The 20,439-nt window shown below is 50.9% G+C and overlaps 1 protein-coding gene across 6 annotated transcripts in view; it reads right to left on the bottom strand.

Moving 5' to 3' along the window:
• Positions 1-20,439, bottom strand: part of CDK5RAP2 (CDK5 regulatory subunit associated protein 2) — a 171,121-nt gene that overhangs the window by 72,481 nt on the left and 78,201 nt on the right. For all 6 annotated transcript variants that reach the window (XR_007146266.1, XR_007146265.1, XM_047829741.1 and 3 more), the window contains 5 exons: positions 19,745-19,882; positions 11,664-11,761; positions 6,791-6,921; positions 5,592-5,701; positions 3,140-3,268 (listed from right to left, as the gene is read on the bottom strand). Coding sequence is in view for 4 of the 6 variants with exons in the window: in XM_047829741.1 (XP_047685697.1) it covers positions 3,140-3,268; positions 5,592-5,701; positions 6,791-6,921; positions 11,664-11,761; positions 19,745-19,882 (606 nt within the window). In the remaining 2 variants the exon portion in view is untranslated. The remainder of the gene's footprint in view (positions 1-3,139; positions 3,269-5,591; positions 5,702-6,790; positions 6,922-11,663; positions 11,762-19,744; positions 19,883-20,439) is intronic.

Raw genomic sequence — 20,439 nt, 5'->3', positions numbered from 1 at the left:
TAACTGTTTTACTGAGTGCCTACTGCACGCCAGGCACTGTGCCGAGGGCTCTTTATCCATCATGTAAAATTCATAGTAACTTAGGAAGTCAGATGGTTAGAAAGCGCCTCCTTTTAATGAAATCAAATCTGCTTCGGACAAACGAAATTGTATTCTGTTACTAATAGCAGAATTTAACCAGCACCTTCCGCTTCGGAGTACCATGTCTGTCCTCTAGAGTCACACAAGGCCTACTTCTGATTCAGAATGACGGCCCTTCCAATTTCTGCGTTCAATTAAATTATGCCCCTCAATCCGTGTTTGCCCTCCAGGAAGAAAAAAATTTAAAAAAAGATCTTAGTTCTCTAGCCGTTTCTAAAAATGGTGACGTAAGCAAATAGGGATGTTAGTCCTCATAGAGACTAAGCCCTTCTGCGCACTGACGCACGTATCCGACGTCCTGCCCCTTAGAGGGGACGGTGGCACACGTCACACAGCTCGGGGTTTGCCCGCAAAGCAGGCTCAGCAGCACCCTGACTGCCGGCTGCTCCAGTCACTCCTGTGCATCAATTCTCAAGCACATAAATTAGTAACCAGTAAACAAACATGAAGAGATAGCGACAAACCGATCTGGGACTATTTTAAGGCACTTTTAAAACCGAGGGACACCTGTCCTCAGTCTTTTGTTTGTTTGGCTGGTTTTGAAGCGAACGGCCCACACGCGGGGAGTAAGCGTGGTCTTCGCCAACTGGAGGGGGCCCATTCCAGGGCATCCGTTTTGAGGACAAACCCGACAAACCGTATCAAGGGCCTCTCGCTGTTCAGACCCCTTGTCGAATTAAAAGTTGCAGGGGGAGCCTCTGTGAAAATAAATTGTATGCTTTTCTATACCTGTATCTTTCCACATCTGTACTTTTGACCTAGAAGTTACGTATCTGGGATACGTAATACCCAATAAAGTCTCAGGGGAAAAAAATCCTAAACCCAGAAAGAGATTTGGGTCCAAAGAGCCTCGTCAGGTAATTGAAAAGAGTGACTCTCTAGAAACCATCCACATGTCCAACAATAATCAGGGGCTCAGTTAAATTTCAGTGCCTTCGTTAGGTAAAATAAGATGCTATGTTGGAATACAGCAATTGGGAAGAAACAGGAAACGAAACCGTATATGCGTTGTGGGCCTGTACATGTTCATACACACAAACAGAGAAGGAAGGATTCCAAAATGTTAATTAACTATGCGTGTTTTAAAGTGACAGGATCGGGGTAATTTCTTTTCTCTATTTTAACCCAATGCTGTGGGTTAATTAAACACTGGAGAAAAATACTGAATTTTAAAAACACAAAAGCGATTTGCTTCCCACCGCCTCCCTCCCCCGCCCCGCCCGACTTTTTCTCATTTAGCTGGAATGGTGCCCAGCCCCCGCTCCGCGAGCCCGGCTGCTGGGACAAGGCTGTGCACAGCCTGGGTGTCTCCGGTCCCCCTCTGAGCAGAACCACACGCGCCCCTGGGGAACTGGCCTGGGGAGAGGCAGCGGCCCCTCTCTGCCAGCCCACCCTCACCCCCCGCAACCTTTCGGCTCAGGATCAGCGTGGGAACAGCCTCCTTCCCACTCGGATCTTGGGATCCTCCCATCCCATTCCGGGGGAAGATGGAACACTGCTACACAGGACAAATGTATTCACAGGGAACATCAAGCTGAAGTGCAATCTGACAAATGACTCAAATCCGAATCGGCTGGTTATTAAGATCTCAGAGTGGGAAGAGGAAAAAGCCTCTGTTCTCCAAAGGACATAATGGGACATTTAACAGATTTTTTTCAAAGGGCAAATGAACAAACAAACTCGCCATTTACGACTCAAATGAAGTGGGTGAAGAATGAGCTGCTTATTAAAAATGCTGCCTTGGAGAAAACAAACCAAGAGACTTGTTTCTCCCTAAATGGATTGCAGATATTCTTAGTTTCCAAAATCATCTGGAGCCCGGGAGGCTACGATCAATAACGTTCCCTCCCTCAAAGACAGCAGATGGCCTGAGCGAAACGCAGATACCTTTGAGCGGCTCCCCCTTTGAAGGCGGGAGGAGACAGCTTCAAGGCTGACGGATCTTTCCCGGAATGTGGCAAGGAGACCTCCTTTTACCTGGCCAGCGAGGCCGAATTCAAGACAACCGTCAGCAGGAAGACTGAGGGGTCCGGGACCCAGAGACAAAAGGTCCTCCCGCACCTCGTGACCAGTACAACCCCGGTCCCCTGAAAAAGGCTTCACAGACGCCCGGGGCAGGGCTCTTCCCTTGGGGGAGCGAGGCCAGTTAGGGGCTAAAGGGAGGGACAGGCTCTTTCTCAGCGACACGACTTCAGGCCCCCTTTTGTACGCACAGGCCGAGAACGGAGAATCGGACGCCCGGATGTCACCAGGCCGGATAAGGCTTCCCCGCTCTCTCCACGGGGCTGGACGGCTAACAGAGTGGGCCTCTCACTCGCCCCGCGGGTACACGAGCCCAGCGAACCACACGCTCTCTGCGGTCCTCGCAGAGACACCGTGATTTAACCTTTCGTGGCCCTTCCGGGCTTTCCGATGCCAACGGCAGAAAATTCCCACAGCCGGGAAGCCGGGCTCGAGGGCTGTGCTGGCACAGGCTGTGTGCTCCCCACCACGTCCCCCGTACGAGGCAGAGTGCAGGAGTCCCGGCTACGTGCACGAAGGGACGACACACATCCAGTCAGAGCCACCGGTCCAGAGGCCGTGAGTGACAAGTTGCAGAGAATTCAGAAGATTAATACACCAAGAAAATGAAAAATGTGTTTACACATGTGCTTTTCCACGTTAACAGAGTCATTCATTAAAGCTGCATCTACGCCACCCAAATTACCTGGGTGATGCGGCGACTCTCTGGATCCCTCTGAGGCCATCCCACCCATCCAGATGCGCCATCTGTGGCCCAGACCCCAGGGCCCGACTCGGGAGTCAATGGTATCAAAATACGCCCAACGTGTCCATGCAGACAGAACCCGGACGTGAGGAGGACCTAGCAGGGCCCTCAAAACCACGTCCAGCAAAGGCAGCTTCCACAGGGGCCTCCTCAGGACAGGTGCCGTCTGAGGACATTCGGGGGGTGGTTACCGTTTTGTAGTCGGCACGTAACACGAACGTTTCTTCTTACCTCTGTTTGCTCTGTTGCCTTAGGTCCGTCACCCCCCTGGAAACCCACGCAGGAGAGATCAAAAATGGTTTTCTTCAGGTGCTGGTTGTCTGTATACAGTTCCTTCACCAGCTGTATCAGGTCACTAACCTGAGAGACAAGAGCAGAGATAGAGCTGGGGACCCACAAGCCGACCTCAGCGCCCCTGGGCCCCGGCCCTGCACACAGACCTTCTCCTGAGCAGACTCTCCAGCATCACAATTATGGAGACTCAGGCAGCTGGTTCCAGACTTCAGGCTAGGCGGGGTACAGTGAAAAACCACTAGCATGCCTGTGTTCTAATCCCACGGCCACCACTTCAAGGCAGAGTGATCCTGCGCTAAGCCTCCATTTCCTCATCTGTGGAATGGGCTACTGTGGGGATTGAAGGTGATCACGCTCACGGTGCACTGAGGAGGTTGGCACCATCTACGTGCCCCACTAGCGACGGCTAATACGATCTCTGCCTGGTACCTGGGGCCCTCTGGAGGAAAGCCCCGAGACGGACATTTCTGAGACTGCGTCAGTCTTCTTTCATAGCATCGACCTTCTTTGTATACCTACCCAGCGATGTCAGTAATAATAATCGTCTTCCAACACCAAGCAATCGACAGCTACCGAAATACGCCCGCAAGCTTTAGTCATTCATTCCTTACAAACGTCCTGAGGAGGTGGACAGGCTAGAATGACTATCCCTATTTTACAATGAGGAGCCACCGAACAAAGAAGTTCGTTGCCCACGGTTCGCCCGCTGGGGGTGTCCAGGGGCCTAAATGACATACAAGGATGGCCAAGGTGCCTCGCCGCGTGGGGAAGGGCAGCTGCCCCCCAGAGGCAGAGCGGGCCTGGAGCTGAGGCCCCAGAGCCCCCAGACAGGGCTTTGCTGGACCAGGTACATAAGCAGTTCACAGACGCCACCTCCGTTCCCTGCAAGCTTCAAGTCCCGCCGGCCGGTCATTTCACAGGCTTCTTAACGGAGTAATCGTTAGCCCCTCAGATAAAGTGGGACGTCCCACCCTGACTACACACAGATGTCCAATACAGCCAAACATGAACACAAACTGGACCCACCCCGCAAGGCGGGAGTGAGAAGAACAAAACCCTCTGACTCCGCAAACACCTGCCGAGTGCCAACCGCGAGTGACCTGGTTCCTGGCCTTAACACTGCCGCAGGTGCTGTCAGCGATCCTCGTTTTCTGTATCTTCCAAAACTAAGAGGCCTTGGCGCTCCGTGCTCCGCTCCTCCCAAAATCCTGAAAAATTTTAAATTCTCCTTTCGACTTTTTACTTTTAGTGCCTTGCACCTACTCCGTCTCTTGCTGCTGAAAAAGTCCTCCACCTAGACAAGCTCCTATTCGTCCTTCAAAACCCACTTCAGGCCTCACTTGTCGAAAAGCCTCCTCTGATCAAGTGAGGATCCCCCGACCCCCTAGCAATTAACCCCTCCTCCTCTGCTGCCTTTGCGACCTATACCCTGCACACCCGCCTACCTCAGCGACCCTCACCCTCCACAATGCAATTACTTGTTCACATGTCTACTACTCTACCAGAATGTCAGCTAGCCAAAGGCAGAAACCGAATCTGTCATACATATATGGTAATTTTATAATAAATCAGTCTCCTCTGAGCTCACATTTCCTACTCTTCACAGTGGTTCTTAGGCTCTTGAAACACTAAACCACTCTAACCACACCAACAACCAACAGGTTGAGAAACTTGGTTTCTAGTTTTAAAAAAGATTTACTCAGCAAACCTGGACCTTTATTCTTTCCAAAAGCAGGTATTAACTCCCACTGTGTGTGGTAGATACTGGAAAATCAAAAATAAATAAAATGCAATCACTAACTTCGAGCCGCTCACAACCTGATGGGGTCACAGATGAGTAACCAGATCATTCCAGGTCATTATGAGCATGACACGAATGCAGTCAGGTCTGAGAAGAGAAGAGAATGACCTAAGGGAGGGATAGAGAGCATTTCCTAGAGGAGATCAAGACTGGGCCGGGCCTCAAGCCTGAGAAGGAGGGTATCAGGCACAAGGGAGGGCACGGGAGGTAACATACACCAAAGGAACACGGGGCGCCTGGGTGGCGCAGTCGGTTAAGCGTCCGACTTCAGCCAGGTCACGATCTTGCGGTCCGTGAGTTCGAGCCCCGCGTCGGGCTCTGGGCTGGTGGCTCAGAGCCTGGAGCCTGTTTCCGATTCTGTGTCTCCCTCTCTCTCTGCCCCTCCCCCGTTCATGCTCTGTCTCTCTCTGTCCCAAAAATAAATAAAAAACGTTGAAAAAAAAAATTTAAAAAAAAAAGGAACAAAGACCGGCCGAGAGAGAGGGAAGAAAGGAGAGGAAAGGGGCTTTCACAATCTTACACCTCAGGATCAGGAGCCCAAGACACAACAAATAACCAACAAAGCACGGAAAGTTAACAGGTCAATACCTTTTTCTTAAGTTCTTCTTGAGAAAAATGTTCCACTTGAAGCCGATTGTGCTCTTCAAGGCAAATACTCAGATAAGATGTTTGATCGCTATAAAATGAAAATGGTTCTTCTGCAAAAAAAAAAGGGGGGGGGGAGGCGATGGAGAGCAAAAGAATATCAGAAATAGATCCTTCCAAGACCAATCCCAGTACAATCCACGTAAGGCAATTTGAATTGGGAGAAGGGGGGCAGGGGGTTGCTCCAAGGGGGAATAAGTACAAATAGGGAGTTTAATGCACCACCTTTGGAGCAAAAGTAATTTTCCCTCTTTCTCTACAGGCTGATATCTCAATGTATGGTTTCATCATGGGCTGCAGGCGTTCACTGTGGCCTTTTCTGAATTATAATTTGCACACGAAGTGCTGCACCTAGGGAGCATTCTGAGCGGCACAGGCAAATGGTGGTTTCGGTTTAAATGGGGGAGTGATTCTGTTTAGGTAAGAAAACAGGAAAATGAGATGTGACCATCAAGGGTAGCACTCCAGGGAAATACACGTGCCCGATGTATCTTTCACTGGCCCCGGAGCCCTCTGTGGTAGTGAGCACACCAAGTACAGAAAATGGGCTGCTAGATCTAAGAGAAGAGAATCTCCGGTCACCTACGTAAGGGTCTGCTTCCTCTGCAGCAAACGTCACATCCCAATGGGGGGGTTGGGGGGAGCGTGCCAAGTGCTGCTGTGATGAGCAGAGCAATGCAAAGACCACAGGCTCCTCACCCCCTCACCCTGTGTCCCTCCCTAATGAATCCCTTTGTGGTCATGACAACGCTAAATGCAAAGTTTCAACGCAAAACGGCAACCTCCAGGCTGTGGGTCTGTGTGGTGCAGGCTTTGCAGTGGGTACCCCGGTAGGCAGAGCCCAGACATGGTGGGCCCTGAGGTGACGCGGATCTAGAAGCACCAAGTGATGAGAGCGCGGCAGAGGCAGCGAGGTACCACCCCCCGGCACACCCTCTGAGGCACGGACGTGACGCGCTGGGCCTTTGCACCAAGGCCAAAGCCAGGTGGACGCAGACTGGGAGAGCCAACGTTAACACAGAACCCAGAGGAAATCCCGTGCCTTCCCCATCCCCTACTTAAGTTTTAGGACTTTCTTCAAGCTCAGCCAAGGCCCTCCACGTGGAAAAGCCAAAGGGAAACACATGCAAGAGGGCACGTACCTTCCCGCCTCCGAATGTCACTGATCTGCTCCTCCAGGGTCCTTTGCAAATTCCGACAGGAGAGCACGTCCTGCTCCAGCTGCGTCCGCAGAGCGAAAATGCTGCTCAGCTCGGCCTGCAGGCTGTTGATGCTTCGTAAAACAAGACACCAGGATTTTTTTTTTTTTTAAGTTCTTATTTAAATTCCAGTTAGTTAACACGCTGGGTAACATTGCTTTTAGGTATGGACTAAATATAGTGATTCAACACTTCCATACATCACCCGAAGACACCAGAAATTTTTACACAGACCTATCTGCGTTTCAAATGACAAAAGCCGGGGCGCCTGGGTGGCTCAGTCGGTTGAGTGTCCGACTCTTGATTTCAGCTTGCAGTTGATGAGTTCGAGCCCTGTCAGCACAGAGCCTAGTTGGGATTCTGACTCTCTCCCTCTCTCTCTGCCCCTCCCCTGCTTGCTCTCTCTCTCTCAAATAAAAATAAACTTTAAGTAAATTAATTAATTAATTAAAAAAATGCAAAAGCCAGCAAGCCTCCCTTTGATTGTTATGTCATCAGTGGGGTTTTTTTTTATTGGTTATGAAATTTGGATTTACTTGTTTATAGAAAATTTAAAATACAAAAGTATAAGAAAACAAAAATTACATTAACTAACATGAATTAACGACCAGTTAACACATGGCAGACTACATTTCCTTGTTTAAGATTTTATTTATTTTTAAGTAATCTCTAATCCCAACATGGGACTCGAACTCACAACCCCGAGATCAAGAGTTGCATGTTCTACTGACAGGCAGCCAGGCGCCCCCAGACTGCATTTCCTCCCAATCTTTTTCCTTGAGTGTTCACCCTTACAAGGTGAAAATAGTAGTTGTTGCCAGATACTGAATTGTGCATTCCTCACTTAAATAGTTCCCTACATTTTTGGAAATTATTTGCAAGCATCATTTTCAGTGACTATGTAACATTAATCAGGTAAACTTCCCACCGTTTATTCCAACTCATCCTCTATTAGTGGACATTTGGGTCATTTCCAAGTTTTTACTACAGGTGTAAATAAAGAGAAATAACGTAATTGCCCAGAACACTTCTCTGTTTGGAGTAATACCTCACAAGGGCTTGGGTGTGGATGGGGAGGCTCTCCAGGGCCTGCTTGTCACCTGGCACCCAGACTTCAGAAGAGGGGACAAGTGAGAAGAGCGAAATGTGTCATTCCTGAAAGAGGTAGTACTGGGGGTAAAAACGAGGGGCACGAAGGAAGGAAGGAAGGAAGGAAAGTAAAGAAAAGAAAGGAAAGGAAAGGAAAGGAAAGGAAAGGAAAGGAAAGGAAAGGAAGAAGAAAGAAAGAAAGAAAGAAAGAAAGAAAGAAAGAGGAAGGAAGGGAGTTGATAATGGGAGGAAGAGAAGGACCAATTTAGGGACCAACAGAACTCCATTGTGATAGGTCAGCCCCATTCACAGAAGCATAGTGGAGTGAATGCGTGTCAAGTCTCACATCTGGGTCTGTGTGACACAGTGTGACCTGCACAGAGAGCCTGCATGACAGAGAGCCCAGAATTCACAAGAGGCCATGAAAATGCACACCTCCCAGAATCTGCAGGAATCTGCTGTCCAACAGAACTTCTGGAAGTTAGAAGTGTTCTGTCTATGCACTAATATGGTAGCCGCGGGCTAAATGTGCCTACTGAGCAGTTGAAATGTGGCTAACATTCTGGGGAACGGAATGCCGCATTTTTCTTAATTCAGATGTAAATAGTCCCATGGCTCGTGGCCACCGACTTGGGGCAGTACAGACCCACCAGATGGGCTCTGGATTCCTACTGACGTGGCACCTGGCAGGGATCTAACTGAGTGCCCCCAGCTCTCAGAGGAACAGAGACCCCGGCCAACGTCTGAATAACATAAGCGATGTTTCACTGAACATCTCCGTGCCTAAAGCCTTTTCACATTCAGGTTCGTTTCTTAAGACCAATTCCCAGAAGTGCAACCGCTGGGTCAAAGTACATGAACATATTTTGGGGCACCACATTTCCAAACCACACTGCCAGTGCGGAGCCTGCTTGGGATTCTCTCCCTCTGTCCCTCCCCCGTTCACTCACACATTCTCTATCAAAATAAACAGATAAACTTAAAACAAAATATATGAACATTTTTCGAGACTAGCAAAACACCTTAACACATCAGAAAGCCTCCTCTTTTAAATACTGAGAAATACATCACTCTCTGTCCAGCGTCTGACCTTCGGTTCCTTAAGAGGGTCCATCAACACCTTGAAACCGCATGCGAATACTTAAGAACATGTGGATTTTTCTAAAGAGAGGGCCCGTGAGCTTTCATCAGATTTTTCAAAAGGGATCCAGAGCCCCCAAAGGGTTAGAATTAGCAGCAACTGCTCCAAACATCTGGGCTTGAGACTCAAGCCCCCCTCTCCTTCAGAGATTTCTTCCAGCTCCACCCCTCGAACCGCGCACATAAATCAACATACATCGGAAGGAAAATAAACCGTTATGTCTAATCGTCTATGCTCGCTGCTTTGACGATGGTTCATTGTGAAGCAGCCCCCTTGCAAGGGAAGGGGCCCTACCAGCAACCTGTGCCTAGTTCCATTTCAAGACAATCATAATGATCAATTTGTAAGGCTGATGGAAAACCTCACGGAGGTGTCACAGCACTCGCTCGGATGTAGCCGTGCTGCAGAGACATTTCAGCAGGAGGAAAAAAAAAAGGAGCGTGTTTCCACGCAGCTCTTGCGATGAGGGCGGAGGAACGCGACCGGCTGCACTCCCCCCTCCGTTTCCTGACAGGGTGAAAAGTACACCGCTCTTGCTCCTGTGCCTGTCATTTATGTTCCCCTAACTCCAGGGCCTTTTCCAGGTGTGAGGAGTTGGTGGAACAAAAGGTGTTTCTCCTGGAAAGAAACAAAAGCCCTGCGCATTCCTCCTTCTGCAACGTGGAGGCAGGGGGAGGCAGAAACGAGGAGCTGGAGCCAAGCTCCCGACGGCACCACCGCTCCGGACCTCGGGCAGGTCGGTCAAACTGCCGGAGCCCTGCCTTCCTCATCTGTGAAATGGGGCTGATACCTTTCCTTCGGGACTGTTCTGAGGATGAAACGAGAGCTGCATGGGAAAGAGCTCAGCACAGGGCCCAACACACACGAGACAACTCGACAGGCGTTTCCCTCTTTCCATACATCTGAGCAACTCCCGAAAGAAAAGAGGGTATTTATAAGCCAAACTTTCTCATTCTCGGGAGTTACAGCAGGGATTCCCATCTGGGGACAATTAACCTCCCAAGAGATATGTGGCACTATCTGGAGACACTGTTGGCCGTCACACCAGGGCAGGGGAAGGCGCTTCTGGAAGAGAGCAGTAAAAGCTGAGATAGTGCCAAGCACCCCACGCGGCCCAGGACCCAGAGAAGCTGCCCAGGTAACCCGACTTGGTCTGCTGCCCCCGAGTTTCCCAGCTTCACCGGCCCCACCCCCTGTAAAAACTCCGAGCTGCTGAGGCTTCTGGAAAAGGCCCACTTTTACAGAGTGACGCCTACTCCCAGAATCTCATCGGCATGTTTCCATTTTCTCTAAATTCATTTCAGATCAACAAATCTGAAAATTATGTCATCTCTCAGAAGACCAGGCGGGGGGTGGGGGGCCCGTCCACTCACGCTTCCTGCGTGGCTACTCCGCCCCAGCTGCGGTGACAGGCACGGGGGAAATGGAGCTGAGCGACACAGGATCCCACCCGGAGGGGGGCGCAGGGTCCCCACGAGGAGGCAGGCCAGTTACAGACACGTGCCCAGAGGGTGGCAAAGGCAGCTGCGAGGGCAGAAAACTCACGACGACAACCATCCTGGGGACAGCCTCCTCACGAGGGTAGCCCTCCAGATGAATCCTCAAGGATTCAAGACCTCAAGACCTCTGGGAGACAAAGGCAGGCTGTGGAAACGGTGCGAAGGCAGAAGCAGGAGGGCACACGGCCCAGGCCCTGGTGAAGGAAGGAATGGAAGACCATTCCAGCCAGAGTGAAAGTCTTAGAAGGAGCAGTAAGGGGACAAATACCTTAACTTTTTATTATGGAGACTTTTAAACAGACACAAACGAAGAAAGCTAATACAATGAGCCCCTGCCCGTCTACTCACAGCCCAGCCCTGACCACCGGGCAGCCATGGCCGCTCTCGCTCCCTCGGTGTCCCCAACCCACCTCCCTCACTTCTGTATAGTTTTGAAATGAACCGTATCCTCTCACCCGTAACTACCCCTACTGTGTAGAGAGAGTTCTTTGTGAGGTGAAAAATTACCCAGGCCATTCCTGCACTGGCGAACAGAGGCCCCGGACAGAGTGGGCCACCTGCCCGCGGACACAGAGCCGGGACAGAACAAGAGCACTCGCCCGCGGGGGGCTCTCGTCACCACACCTCACGGGCACCAAATCATTTCAGCAGTTCTATAAAGACACAAGTCGCTCCAGAACCTTGTATGAGCCCCCTGGGTTCGGTCACTCACCACCTGTGTAACTTTGGAAAAGACACTCAACCTCCCTCGGTCTTCGTGGCCTTATGGGAAACAGGGTAACAATCGTTACGAGATAACACACATGGAAGTATTTCTATATCTATTAAGAAGGCACTATAGATTACTGAGAAATTATTGTCATGTTATTTTTATCCTGAGTTCATTAGAATGAAAGAAATCAACCCCAAAGTCAGACGCTTCTCGATATAAAATAGGTTTACCCGATTTAAGTCAGGCAACCATCATCCAAGCATCATCTAAGCTTCCTGACCAAACCAGGATGGCTTTGCTGCCTCAGACGCCAACCGTATTTATTCGGAATGCGTGTGTCTACGTAGGAGTGTGAGGTGCAAACAGTAACCTTACCTGTCTGGGTTCTGCAGAGATTTTACCAGGTGAGTATAGATGTCCTGCTCCTTCTTTAAGACTTGAATCAGCTCTTCATAGTCTAATTGTTGCTTTTCCTGGAAATGACAACGGGCATCTGACATTAAGGGGAGAACTGTAAAAGAGTCCATCCTGACGTTATGCAAACATATGTGGGTAGTTTCTAAATCCAAACGGAGGTGATCCCGGGTGCCAGGCTGTCGGGCAGGCCACGGTCGCAGAGCACCACCTGCAGGAGGAGTGGGGAATGACTGCCCGCCACGTCCCTCGGAACAAAGCCCAGTGCTGTGCTTCCAACACCGAGTGGCTGCTATAAAAGGATCATCGCTGTCACCCGATCCACCAGTCGTGAAACTGCCTCCCCTCCAAGCGGCTGGTCATCGTTTTCGCAACACCACAGAGAACGCCTCTCCACGTTGCTCTTGCTCCGGAGAATAGAAGTTCATCAACCAAAAGGGACAAGGGACTTACATTAAAACAGAAAAGGCCAAGTGAGCCGCTTCTAAAGGCATCCGGAACAGAGTGATGACAAAGGGATCTAAGGGGGAATCTCTGGAACCTACTTATGTGACCTGAGGTAGCCAGCTAACGCAAATGGGTGAAAGTTTGAAGAATATCGGTGTATTTACATAGGCTCAAAACACCTCAAAATGCTGACCAATTACAAAGGACAAGACACCTAGCAGGCGCCACCTGCATAAAGCCGTCAAAGTCAGCGTGGCCGGTAATGAGACAAATCTAAATTGGGGACCAACAGGCTGTGATGAGAGGATATTCCCACCAAATACACCTGCCTGAACCCGATCAACCCAGCAACATCAGACAGACTCAACCCGAAGGACATTCTACATATGACTGGCCTGGACACTTCAAAATTATGAAGGGCTGGGGCGCCTGGGTGGCGCAGTCGGTTGAGCGTCCGACTTCAGCCAGGTCACGATCTCGCGGTCCGTGAGTTCGAGCCCCGCGTCGGGCTCTGGGCTGATGGCTCGGAGCCTGGAGCCTGTTTCCGATTCTGTGTCTCCCTCTCTCTCTGCCCCTCCCCCGTTCATGCTCTGTCTCTCTCTGTCCCAAAAATAAATAAAAACGTTGAAAAAAAAAATTATGAAGGGCATGAAAGTCAAGGGTAAGACCGAGAAACTGCCCCAGACTGAAGACTAAAGAATCACGACAAAGCAACGTGCGATCCCGAATCAGATCCTCTGGCCACAAAGGGCTTTACGGGACGAGCAGTGAAGCACCCGTGAGTCTGAGGATTAGAAGGCGGGGAGGAGTCGGCCTAGTCCCTGCCCTTGACGGCTGCACCATGGCACACAGGTCAGTGTCCCCGCTTACGGGAAATACACGCTAGGGGACTCAGAGGGGACAGGGCTTCCCGTGGGCCACTTGCTCTCAGAGGCCTCAGGAAAGGTAAAATCCTTTATTCTCGAAACCTGCCTATAAATCTGAAATTATTCCAAGACAAGGGAAGAACACTAAATAAAGTTAACATGCGCAGACTGGGGCAGCGTCCTGCGTGGACAAGATGCTCCCTAAATGCTCGAGGGAGGTGCTCAGGTCGTGGGGAGACTAGAACAGCAAGCAGCCCTTGTACTTCCCACTGACCTATGCCTTCTCCTAAAGTTAAGATACCGCCTGGGACACGGGTGGAAACCTGACTGGACCCGAAGGAGCACGGTTACTGCACCACAGCGGTGTTGGTGTTTTCCTGTGACAGTGTCATCCCAAAGAAACGCAGGGACCCTGTATGTGTTACAGGCATCTCAAGTTATCTTAAAATATTCATTTTACCACCGCTTCAGAACTACAGCAGTCACTATACTCATCATGAGACCCCGTCATTTAATGCGTTAATAAAGAAGCACCATTTCCAAAGCAGATTTTTTTCAATAGTCTGATGACTGAATTTCAAAGTAATTGGCTTCCTTTATAATCCTGTGCATATATTTTATGCATTGGAAGACCTTTCCAGGGAAGAGATCCCTGGCTTCCGCAGACTGCCGGCCGCAGGGATGCAGAGGGCAAGGAAAGGTTAGGGGCCCCTGACCCGCGAGAACACCACCAGGCCCCTCGCCCTGAACAAGACAAGGCAAAGGCACCACCTGCTAATTAAGGGTTCCAAATGCTAAACCACCAGCTCGGTCATGAGAAGTTAGGTACCCAGACTGCTAGAAATGTCGGGCCCTTTTGTAAATCATGCCACATGTCCCTGGCACAGGGAGCTCCCATATGCCTTTTGTGCACAGCAACAGTGTCACGTGGGATTCTCTCGGCTCCCACCTGTACACACCATGTGCGTCAACAGAGGGTCCCCGAGAAGAGCCCGGGGAAGAATTGAACAGGATAACAAGACGTCAGCCACGGTGCTCAGTGCTCCCTGGGCATTTTCTCAGGCCTCCCGACGACCCAGGGAGCTGAGGTGTCACCACCCTCCTCATTTCCGCGATGAGGGAGCTGCGGCACAGAGGGCTGACAGCAGCCAAGGTCAGGTGGAAAGGCAGGGCATGGACCCAGGCAGCCAGGCCCTGAGGTCTGAGCTCTTCAGTCCAGCCATCCATGCCCCAGAATGGATGCAACGCACTGGGGCGCTTGGCAGGGAATCACTGTCACTGTCAACCACACGAAAGGCAGCCAACAATGATGAAGAAAATTTAAAAAACTACTGCCTCTTGCCTGAACGGCTCGGTCGGTTGAACGTCCGACTCTGGCTCAGGTCGCGCTCTCACAGTTCGTGAGTTCGAGCCCCACGCTGGGCTCTCTGCTGTCAGCACAGAGCCTGCTTCAGATCCTCTGCTCCCTCTCTCTCTGTACCTCCCTCGCTCGCGCTCTCTTCAAAACAAACAAACGTTAAAACAAACCTACTGCTTCTTGAGCACCTACCATGAAGGGCAGGGATAGTTAGGAGGGTGTGACCTTACTAACTGTGTGACCTTCAGCAAGTTCCTCAACCTCTCTGTGCTTCAATATGCACACCTCTAAAGGAAGGTAATGATTCTACGTCACTCACAGGGCAGTGAAGGAGACCGAATGAGCTCATCTCTACAAAGTTCTCAGGGTGATGACCGGTACAAGATAAACACTCGATAACGTCAGCCGTAACTTCTGTTCCCACGTTTTGGCGCTATGCTAGGCACTTGGGACACAGATCGTGTCTGACGGAAACCAGGGAAGCGTGTTAATCCTCCCATTTTTCAGATGACGAAACTGACTGTCTGAGAGGGAACATTTGTTTGAGGCCGTCCAGCTGACAAGCGGCGGTCAGAGTCTGTGCTTACGTATGTAACTGCAAAGCCAGCCAAGAAGTGGAGTGTGTGCGCCCAGGCCCCGTGTCTTAACCGGAGGGTGGTGGGCGGGGCCCCAGAGGACCACCCGCTGCAAGGCGAGGGCCGGATGCCTGGCTCAGCTCCCCTCCGGCCTTCTCGCCCGGCAGCTCTTCGAACCCCCCACCCCCACCTGCCAGCTGCCCACACCTGCACTTCCCTTCCCCCCGCTCTTCCTCCTCAGTGGAACGGAGGAACCCCTCCGTCCAAGCTCCAGAGGAACGACCCCCGCCCCCGCCCCACAGAGACCATCATTCACCCGTCTCCACTGACACACTCCCAAGCACCTTACGGGGTCTGCTTAGGCCACATTCTCACCAGGAAGCCTTGCTTGACAGAGAAAAATGCCCTCTTCCAGCGCCCACGGCACTGGTTCACTTTCACCCCGGGGCAAGCGTACCAACCACCTGCCGACAGGTCCGACGGCCCCTTGTGGGCAGCCATGTCCCAAGCCAGGAACAGTACCTGGCACAGACCAAATGCTGCCACAGACTGGTGCCATCCACGGTGTGTAAGGGCCTGGGTGAGGGGCACCACTCGGGTGTTATGGTGATGGGTGTTATGGGGATCCCATAACGCCAACACAAGGATGGGCGTGCAAAGTCCTGAGCGCCAGGGAGGAAGAGGAGACGTCACTGCTAAGCAGGGGCAGGGAAGGCGACACCACAGGGGCTCCTTCAGGGATGTTTAGGAGTCACCCAGTAAACAAGGACACAAAAGCCACTCCAGGCAGATGGAACAGCACGTGCGAAGGCACAGAGAGAGGCGCAAACACGGCACTTTCAGGAATCTGCAAGAAAATGGGTAATCTGCACGAAATGGGTAAGCAGAGAACACAGGGACCGACATGGATCTTAAGAGCAGAAATTCCTGTGGGTATTTTGCATAATGGAAGTCAGAGTGAGTCAACGTCTTCCTAGAAGCAAATAGCTCACCCATGTTAAATAAATGAACTCTTCAGAGCCATTTGGGTCCCATTTCATCATTCACCTACTCCCCTGTGTTGAATCATGCCCCATTAGAATGAAGTCATCTGGCTCCCTCAGCAGAGCTCACAAACCAGTGGATCTCCTCAGCGTAGAGGCAGAGGGCCAGGCTGCCCAGAAGGGAGCGACAAGCAGCCACCCCCACCCTCCCTCCTGCCCCCCAGACGAGGAACAAGACACAGCCCAGACGGGAGGTCTCTCACCCCGAAGGAGAGTATGACAGCCACACACCTACCTGTGTCTGACTCCGCAGTCGTTCCTCCACAGCCCTTGGAATGACCACCCAGCTCACCCCTCCTCCCCTCTCTCATCTGAAAACTGTCCCTAAAACACAGGGGCAAGACCCTGGAAGTCCCCTCTGTCAGTGAGCCAGCCCCCTGGACCCACACTGAACCAGTTCGACTTTCTCTCCAGATTCAGAGACTTCAACTGAGAAACCAGAAGTCTGGGACGCTGGGTGTGCATCACGTCAAGGACAGAGCTCGAGGGTTCAAGACCTCTGCTGCCCACGGGGCTGCCACAGTTTCACCCTCCCCGAGACACGGCTACTCAGCTCTCCCAACAAATACTCCCTTTCGCTGTGACTGTTTGGACCACACTACTCAATGCTGGATTCACAGCTTGCAACCAGAAGACCCTTAAGTAATGCACTTACATTATTTCCAATTCTATCAGGAGGTAAGCATGCAATTCCCCCATTCACAGATCGGGAGGGTGGGTTTCAGAGAGATGAAGGGACTTGCCCAAGGTCATGAACTAGCAAGAAGAACGGGCGTTCCAACACAAATCCTGGGCATTTCCTACTCTGCACAGTTTCCTTAATGACTAGAAGGAAACACAGGTCATGCACAGACCACAACCTGAAGAGGTAGCAGATATGTAAAGAGAAAGCTTAACGGCTCACTTCTTGGTAAGCAGGGCAATTTAGTGGCCTGCTAGATGGATGGTGTCTACTTTGGTAGCTATGTCACAGCTCGGCAACAAAGACATTTGTTTGGATACTCAGGAAATTCAGCAGCGCTGTCCCAACCATGTCAACAGCCAAGCTATAAATCTTTGGCTGAGGCAAGTTAAATACGGTCAGTGTGGTTTACTCTCTGTTCTTCAATTCCCTGATCGTCCAGCATTAATTCTCAGCATCACACAGTGATCAGAGGCAACAGAGACCGCCCAGACTCCATGGAGACCTCATCATAGCCTCAAGTTCTTTGTAGAAATGGGCAGAGGATAAACCCTAAATCAACACAAAGTGGCCGAGGGCACAACAGGAGAAATCCACGTTTTCTACAAAGAACAAACTACGGTTTAAAAAGCATACCTTTCTCATTGGGGGGGGGGGGGGGGGGGGGCGGGGAGGAAGGGCGCGAGGGGAAGGAAACTGCAGGCTGTGCCCAGTCGGGACTACCTGAACTGACACTTTAGAAATTTATAATTCCAAAACGATCATTTATAATTCCTTACCCACAATTAGCAATTAGTCTTGCAGAACAGAATTAAAGCCTTTGCGAAAACACTAAGGCATTTTAAGGGCGCCTGGGTGGCTCAGTCGCTCGAGCGTCTGACTTCAGCTCAGGTTATGATCTCACGGTTCATGGATTCGAGCCCCTCATCAAGCTCTGTGCTGACAGCTCGGAGCCCGGAGCCTGGAGCCTGCTGCGGATTCTGTGTCTCCCTCTCTCTGCCCCTCCCCTGCTCGCGCTCTGTCTCGCTGTCTCTCAAAAATGAATAAACGTTAAAAAAAATTTTTTTAATAAAATAAAATACTAAGGCATTGTGGTAATTTAAACATCACCAGCATCTACACGTAACAGCAAATGAAATGATGATTCTTCACTTGTGATTCTACGCAGTACAGACAGAGCCCAGCCCAAGAAACCAAAAAAGCGGGACAGCTGATCAAACTAGTGAGATTACACTGGAAAACACTCAGCCTGTTCCACACACCCATAAACGTTTCGTTCGACACTTAGACACAGTTTACGTGACTAAAACGGGATTCGACACAGCAAAGTTCGATGAGATGCGTTCAGGTCAGTGAAGATCTGTCCGTCTAAATGCCCAGCATCACCTACGTGGTGACAGGGCCAAGAGAAAAATCCTGGCCTCCAGGCTTCTGGCCCAGCCCAAGGGGTCCTCGACGCTATGCCGGTATTCTCATCCAAGAGAAACGGCAGAATGCCAGTCCACCAAGGGTCGGAGGTAAGAAAAAGCCCCCACTGTCCAGTCAGCGATGCCCCCCGGCCCAGGGCTGACCCTGAGCCTATCCACAGTGCAACAGCTAGCACTGGCTGCCAAACAACTCCTACACCAGCCATAAAATGACCCCTGATTCGTCCTCCCCAACCACCCCAGGTGCCCTGGCCCCTCCCCTAGGGACCTCTCCAGAATCCAGGAACCACAGGGTTGGTACCCGCACCAGAGCAGGTACTCCAGCCCTACTGCCCGAGTCTGATCCGATGGGTGTGCCCGTGCTGTACGGGTTGTTAATTATTGTGAGAATCACCCTTCACAAAACCGCACGTCACGATCAGAGCCATTCATCAGGGAGCTAATTTGCGTAAGAGTTCTCTGTCTTCTGAATGTATGAACTTAATTAAAGCCAGGTTTAAGGGAAAAAAAAAACCCAAAACCTTGGCCTACAGTGAGCTCCTCTCCTTTCCCACATCTGGCTGCCAAGTTGCATCACATGCAAGCTGGGGGTCAGAGCAATCTGTATGTATGTCACACGAACCAAATCATTTCTTCCCTCAACAGACATTTGCTTACTGGGCCACGCACTGGGCCAGGCATCGGGATTCACACACGAATTCCAGTCCCCTACCCTGAGGTGCCATCCGTGGTGTGTAAGGGCCTGGGTGAGGGGCACCACTCGGGTGTTATGGTGATGGTTATGGGTGTTATGGGGATCCCATAACACCAACACAAGGATGGGCGTGCAAAGTCCTGAGCGCCAGGGAGGAAGAGGAGACGTCACTGCTAAGCAGGGGCAGGGAAGGCGACACCACAGGGGCTCCTTCAGGGATGTTTAGGAGTCACCCAGTAAACAAGGACACAAAAGCCACTCCAGGCAGATGGAACAGCACGTGCGAAGGCACAGAGAGAGGCGCAAACACGGCACTTTCAGGAATCTGCAAGAAGTCAGCTGTAGTTAGAGATGATGGCGAGCGACCTGAGGCCAGACCAGGAAGGAGGGCCTGCTGGGCCAGTTTTCGTGTGTATTTGAACAGGAAAATTTTCTTAACACAGAAATTACATACAGAGATTACATAGTTCTTGAGAGGTGAACCCTGGGACAGCAAATACAAGGCTCATCTTTTTCTTTTTCTTTTTCAATTTTTTTTACAGTTCATGTTTCGAGAGAGAGCACGTGAGCGGGTTTACAGAGAGAGAAACCCAAGCAGGCTCCGCGCTGTCAGCACAGAGCCTGAAACGGAGCTCAAACCCACGGACTGTGAAATCATGACCTGAGCTAAAATCAAGAGTCAGATGCTTAACGGACTGAGCCACCCAGACAACCCCTAGCTCATCTTCAACGAGCTGTGATTTACCAGTTTCCTGAGTGTTGCAAATGCCAGTGCTCAGCTAATGGATACTAATCTGTAAGGCAGACAGACTAAGAACCCTCCCCGTATCTGTTAGAAGCTCAATTACTGGCAAGAAGGCCCTGGAGGGGCTCTAGATGAGAGCAGGTATCACATACGTGTCGGGAGAGAACGTGAATTCACGTGTGACGTCCGACTCCGGTCAAGCTTACCTCGGAGAAGAGCCGTTTGCATGGTGACCGCCACAAAGAGCACTTTTCCGGGGAGTCTTCACTCCTGACCGTGAGATCCTCCCCGGTCTGTGAATGACGGTTCTGCTGGACTGCTTCTGAATCTTTTTCACTGAATTTCTATGGAAACAAATCGTGAGGAAGTTTTCATCAAGAAAAAAAAAAAATCTTCGTAACAGATTGTCCAGAACTCTTGAAGGGAAGATATTTTATTTTTTCTTCACATTATTTTCCTCGAAAAAATTTCCATCATCCCCAAATACTAGGCAATCACAAAACTGTAACACAGCCAGCACCCCCAGGAGAAAAGCAGCCCGCGGGCACGGCACAGGCAAGGTGGTGGCAGTCGTTACAAAGCCCTTCTCCCCACCACCGAGATGGCTGCCCAACGGGTGTGGAGCACCAAGCCCAGGCCTGGCCCCATGGGATGGGGTTCCCATCCTGGGTCCCCCTTGGCCAGGGCATGACCTCCGGGTCTGCTTCCTATCCTGCGGGGTTACTGCGATGATAGAGGAAGTGTTTATCGCAACCCAACAAAATCCCGTCTCTCTCGAAACATCACAAATTTGACAAAACTTGAACCATCGATATCCACGAGGAAACTGGACTTTGGGAAGAAAAACTGCAAACAGTGTTCTGAGGTGTGGTCACAGATGAAAGGGTCCTCGTGATGACGC

The sequence above is a fragment of the Prionailurus viverrinus genome, chromosome D4 (assembly GCF_022837055.1).
Source record: "Prionailurus viverrinus isolate Anna chromosome D4, UM_Priviv_1.0, whole genome shotgun sequence".
In the NCBI taxonomy this organism is placed as follows: domain Eukaryota; kingdom Metazoa; phylum Chordata; class Mammalia; order Carnivora; family Felidae; genus Prionailurus; species Prionailurus viverrinus.
Note: the sequence above shows the minus strand (reverse complement) of the source record. Positions and strands in the feature narration are given on the sequence as shown.